The 5560-nt window shown below is 42.9% G+C and overlaps 1 protein-coding gene across 1 annotated transcript; it reads right to left on the bottom strand.

Moving 5' to 3' along the window:
* Window positions 1-224: 224 nt before the first annotated feature.
* On the bottom strand, window positions 225-2561 carry LOC114564510 (trace amine-associated receptor 7e-like). Its single transcript, XM_028591894.1, has 2 exons — window positions 2038-2561; window positions 225-1685 (listed from the first exon to the last, which is right to left on the bottom strand). Exons 1-2 carry the CDS (start codon window positions 2202-2204, stop codon window positions 869-871), a joined length of 984 nt encoding a protein of 327 aa, XP_028447695.1. The 5' UTR covers window positions 2205-2561; the 3' UTR covers window positions 225-868.
* Between the last annotated feature and the right edge of the window lie 2999 nt (window positions 2562-5560).

The raw sequence follows: 5560 nt of genomic DNA, 5'->3' as shown, positions 1-5560 counted from the left end.
TTTTGTTCTGTGTTTCACCTCATCATTATTGTCTCTTGTGGTTTTTCTTGACCAGTCAAGGACATGGAGTTACATTATGAATATGTCTTGTTTATTATATTTCATGCAACTTGACAAAAAAACACAATGCTATGTACAATTGAATGCATGGCAATAAATGTGAAAATGTTTCTAATAAAAATGATTTTAAATGGCAATCCATCACATTCACATAATTTGTCGAAAATAAGTTAAATGTACCTGACATTTAAATTAATAGTGCTTTAAATATTTGTGTCATAGTAACAAATGTGATACAGGGATCAAACATGAATGGCACTAAAGTGAAAAAACAACATTTCTCCCTGAGCTGAAAGAGAACATGATCTTTTGTGCGGACAGTTGTATCTGATAAACAACAGCTGATGGTTTTCTCTACTTGAAGGGAAAGTGTGGCTGTTCAGGGGCATCTTTTTTCTCTGTGAAACAGGAGCCCAGCAGGCCTGTACTTTGTGTTAGCAACAACATGGACACAAATCACAGAGATGATGCTTTGACCAAACATAGAGACATGAGTTCAAAGCTGTAGATGTGAAATGTTTCCATCAAAAGGAGAAACGGTTCCCTGGGAAGAAAACACCCTTCATAAGTGTCAGTGAATTTAAAACTTGCATTAAACCGGTGATTACCTAAAGACAGTATATGGTGCTCAGGACCCTTTGCAGAAAGGAAAAGTGAACAACAAGCAATAGCTGAAACACAGGTCTTTTACTTGATGGGTAATCATATCTTCATTTTCTGTATTTGATAATTCACTCACTGAACAGCAGGAACATATTCATTAATTTCTCCTTAGACCGAGACTGATCTCAGTCCCTCCACCGCCTCTCTACAGCATGTTGGTCTCAGAGGAGCCAGGCTGCAGTATCTGAAGAGTTACAATGAGTTTAACTGATTTTCTAAACCAGGGGTACAAGAAGGCATAGATCACAGGGTTTAGACAAGAGTTAGACAAATGCAGAATGACTGAAAAGGGTTCAATTAAAGCTACAATCCAGTTGTGATCTACCCATGTTATGATGTATAACGGGCATATACATATTAGAAAAACAACTACAAGAACACCAAGCTTCCTGGCTGCTTTCAGCTCTGATTTCTTTGCCTTTGGAGTCACTGAATGCTGGAGTGTGACAGCTGTAATGTGAGAGCGCATGGCACGAGCCTGAGACACAGCCACGGCAAATATTCTCAGATACAGAGCTACGATGACAGTAACTGGAACAATCAAGTTAACAAAAAGATCAAAAAGCAGTGAGCTTTTATCAGGGGCTATAAAACATGCTCCGTAGCAGAATTTATAACTCCCTGGTTGAGTCGGAAGATCCTTTACATAGAGAAGGCTGTAGGTAAAAGAACAGAGCCAACACATACAAACACAGAATTTAACTCTTCTCACAGTGACTTTAGTGTTGTAGTGCAGAGGGTCACAAATAGCCACATAACGGTCAACTGATATGAGAACTATGTCACCTATTGAGGATGAGGAAATGATGAGGCAAAGAAGAGTATACATAGCACACACAAAGTCACCAAAAAACCAGCAGGATGTTCTGCTGAGAATTTCTACAGGCATCAGCACAAGGCCCACTAGAAGGTCTGAGACAGCCAGAGAGAGGAGGAGGATGTTGGTGGGTGTGTGGAGCTGTCTGGAGGGAAAGAGAAAAGCACCATTTAACCAACAAGAGTGATACAACCAGTATTCAAAATGAAAATACAAATCCACATGAGTTTGTATATATTCCGTTCCACCACATCAGTAGTTACCATATGTTTAAGTGTAGACAGTTAAAATGACTTGGTTGAGGTCACGGTGGACAGAAACAATGCTTAATATTGGTAAGAGAGTGGACATGAACAACAGTCTCTGGCATCAAAGTCAGACATTTGGAGCAACATTATTCAGAACTAACTCAAAGACAATTCTTCTAAATATACAGCAGCTGTTCACATTTTTAAGTTACAAATTCTGTAGAGAGAAGCTGAGAAGTTAATATCTACCTGAAGTGGGAGATTGAGATGATGATGAGCAGGTTGAGAGTTGCAGTGATCGGAGAGATGGAGTACAGCATATTGGTAACTGTTTGGGGCCAAGGAAACAAGGGCTTCCTGCAGGAGGTGTTTGGGAACTGTGGAAAGCAGAGCTCGGCTCCGTCCTCAACCTCCATCTGCAGAGATCTGCAGATAGCTGCAGCTCTGGCAGCTTTCTGAACAAACCTGAGTCATGTAACTGAATTATTTCTCTCACATTCTCTTCATCCCCTCCTCTCTCTCAGTCCCTGTTGGACTCTGATGTCCCTCCTCCCTCGCTCTGCACATCCCACCATCATCATTGCTCTCTCTGTAACCCTGCCTTTCTCATTGTCTCTCTATCAAATCTGTCTTTTGTCATTTTCTAAACTTGTTTCCTTTCCTTTGTCCTATTATTGTCCTACGGATAACTTTTCAAGTTTCTAAAACAGTAGTCTTGCATTGCCAGCTGTGTCTACGCAGCCCTTTGGAGAACAGTCTGGCTACCCCACAGATGCATTCTGGGATAGAAAAAAAACCCATTAATTTTCATTTCTTTAACCAATCACAATTCACTCGGGAGGCGCGAAAGACGGTGGCTCTGCAAAACAGTCTGTTTTGTTGACACATTTGCACCTGACAAATGAAAACGCCACATACAATAATAAATTAACTTTACTCAAAAAATACAGTGATGTGAGCTATTTAAATTAACTGTATATATGGTTAAACATCATGTGCTCTACTAGAGTATCGCCGTTTCACAATTCAGTCCAGATATTTGCATATTTGGCTAACATTTATTAGCTTATGTTAATTGTGAGTGAGAAGATTGTGAGGCTAATGTTAGCTAACATCAGACCTTGTGCAGACCTCTGCTTTGTCCCGTCTCTTCCTCATTAGTGGTAGTAGGAGAGAAGCTGCAGCTCTGGAAGCTTTCTGCCAAGACATGTCATGGTACTGATTTTTCTCTTTCTACCATTTTCATTTTCTCCACATTTACACTTCTTCATCATAATCTCTGGTGGACACTGATGTCTTTCCTGTCAGGGTTGTGCAGGTTCAGACCCAAAATGCAGAGACAGCAACAGCCAGGTTAGAGAAACAAAAGGTCTTACTATTTATTACTCCAAGGAATACACACTGGAAAACTATTACAGGATGAACATGAGGTGCCAAGGGCACAATAACAAACAAAGCGATAAAAGAACTCAAAGAAAATGACAGGTTAAATACACGAGGAACTAGACAAGGCACAGCTGGAGTGGGCAGGGAACTGGAATAAATTATTGGGTAACAAGACTTGCAAAACAAAAGGCCCTGTCACACCGAGCCGACAGCCAGGGACTGGCGACAACGAAGGCCGACTGTGGTGTCGGCCCACCTTGTCTTTGTCTTGACCCAACTCACCACCAGATGGGGATCGGTTGACAGCTCCGCCCCTCTCTTCACCCGAATGTCCAAAACAAAAGGCTTCAGATCAGATGAAACGATAAAATCGATCATTGACCTTTGGCCTAGGGTGCTCTGGTAGCAAGTACACTTATGAGCATCGCTATGTTCGAACATGGTTTTCGTAATAGACAATCCATGACTAGCACAGTAGTCCAACAACAAACAACCACTCTGGTTTAGATCAGGGAGACCGTTCCTCCCAATCATGCCTCTCCATGTGTCTCCATCATTGCCAACGTGCGCGTTGAAGTATAGAACTATAGAGTCCCCCACTGGAGCCCCATGCAGGACTCCACTCAAGGTCTCCAAGAAGGCAGAATACTCTGAACTCTTGTTGGGTGCATATGCACAAACAACAGTCAAGAGTTTTCCCCCACAACCCCAAAAGAGTAGGGAGGCGACCCTCTCGTCCACCGGGGTAAACGCCAACGTGGCGGCGCTCAGCCAGGGGCTTGTGAGTATCCCCAAACTCATCCGGTGCCTCACACCCTGGGCAACTCCGGGGGAAGAAAAGAGTCCAAACCCTATCCAGGAGTATGGTTCCAGAACAGAGACTGGGCGTAGAGGTAAGCCCCACCAGATCTAACCGGTAGCGCTCCACCATTCTTTGTCTGGCCCCTCACCTTAGACCACTTTGCCTTGGGAGACCCTACCAGGAGCACAAAGCTCCAAACAACACAGCCCTCAGGTTGATAGGGACACACAAACCTCTCCACCACGATAAGGTGATGGTTCCCGGAGAGGAAAACGCCACATGTGATATTAAATTAAGTTAACTCACACTATACAGTCCCTGACAAAAGTCTTGTCGCTTATCTATTTTGTAGAAACACCTGCTATTAACCTGACTTTTAATTAATCAATTGGTGTTAGAAATAGCTCATATGAAAAGCTAAAACCCTCCCAAATGATGTTTAATGCACTGAAATAAATTAGTTTCACTGAAAAAAGATTTATCATTTAATCAAGACAGAAAGGTCAAATTTTGGCAAGACAAAAGTTTTGTCGCCTATACAGAAATTGAACAAATTTACTGCAAATACAAAAATATGTCAGCAAATTAAGTAGTGGTGCTGTGAGATCCAAATTTAATATCTTGTATGACTTCCATGAGCTTGAAGGACTGCTCCATGCGGTTTGGCAAGGATTCATACAATTTATTTTAGAAGTTATCAGGAATAGCGAAGAAAGCAGTCTTGCATGCCTCCCAGAGTTCATCAATATTCTTTGGTTTCGTCTTCCATGCTCCTCTTTCATTCTACCCCACATATGCTCAATGATGTTCATGTCTGGTGACTGGGCTGGCCAATCCTGGAGCATCTTGATCTTCTTCGCCTTGAGGAATCTCCTTTGATGTGGAGAATGAAGTATGCGATGGAGCACCGTCCTGCTGGCCTACCGGCCTCTTTTATGGTTGGGAATATAAGAGGTAGCTAAGATTTCTTGGTATTTTGGACTATTGATGTTGCCTTCCACCCTGCAGATCTCTCGCACACCCCCATACTGTATGTAACCCCAGACCATGATTTTTCCGCCACCAAACTTCACTGTTTTCTGGGTGAATCTCGGATCCATGCGGGCTCCAGTAGGTCTCCTGCAATAATTGCGGCGACTGTGGTGTAATTCAACAGAAGATTCATCTAAAAAATCCAACTTCTTCCACTTTCCAGCGTCCATCCTTTTAGCAGGCTGTGGGCCTTGGCAAATGACACACGGTTTTTCAATTGTCTTTTGTTTAGTGCTTACTTCTGGGCACTGATTCGACCATGGAGGCCATTTCGAGACAGAATCCGACAAACTGTTCTGGTTGACACAGGGACTTCAGGTGACCAGGTCTCGTGGAGCTCTGCTGCAGTGGAAAATGGGCAGGCCTTGGATTTTCGAGCCAACAAACGGTCCTCTCGAGCAGTTGTCTTGCGGGGTCTGCCTGACCTGGGCTTGTCAAAAACGTCTCCAGTGTCTTTAAATGTTTTTTTTATCCTCTGTACTTGACGCTGAGACACATTGAAGGTGTCTGCCACATCAGCAGTGGATCTGGTCTTCAGCCTCTTGATAATCA

Source organism: Perca flavescens, chromosome 11 (assembly GCF_004354835.1).
Source record: "Perca flavescens isolate YP-PL-M2 chromosome 11, PFLA_1.0, whole genome shotgun sequence".
NCBI lineage: Eukaryota > Metazoa > Chordata > Actinopteri > Perciformes > Percidae > Perca > Perca flavescens.
The sequence above is the reverse complement of the archived record's forward strand: the minus strand, read 5'-3'. Positions and strand labels throughout refer to the sequence as shown.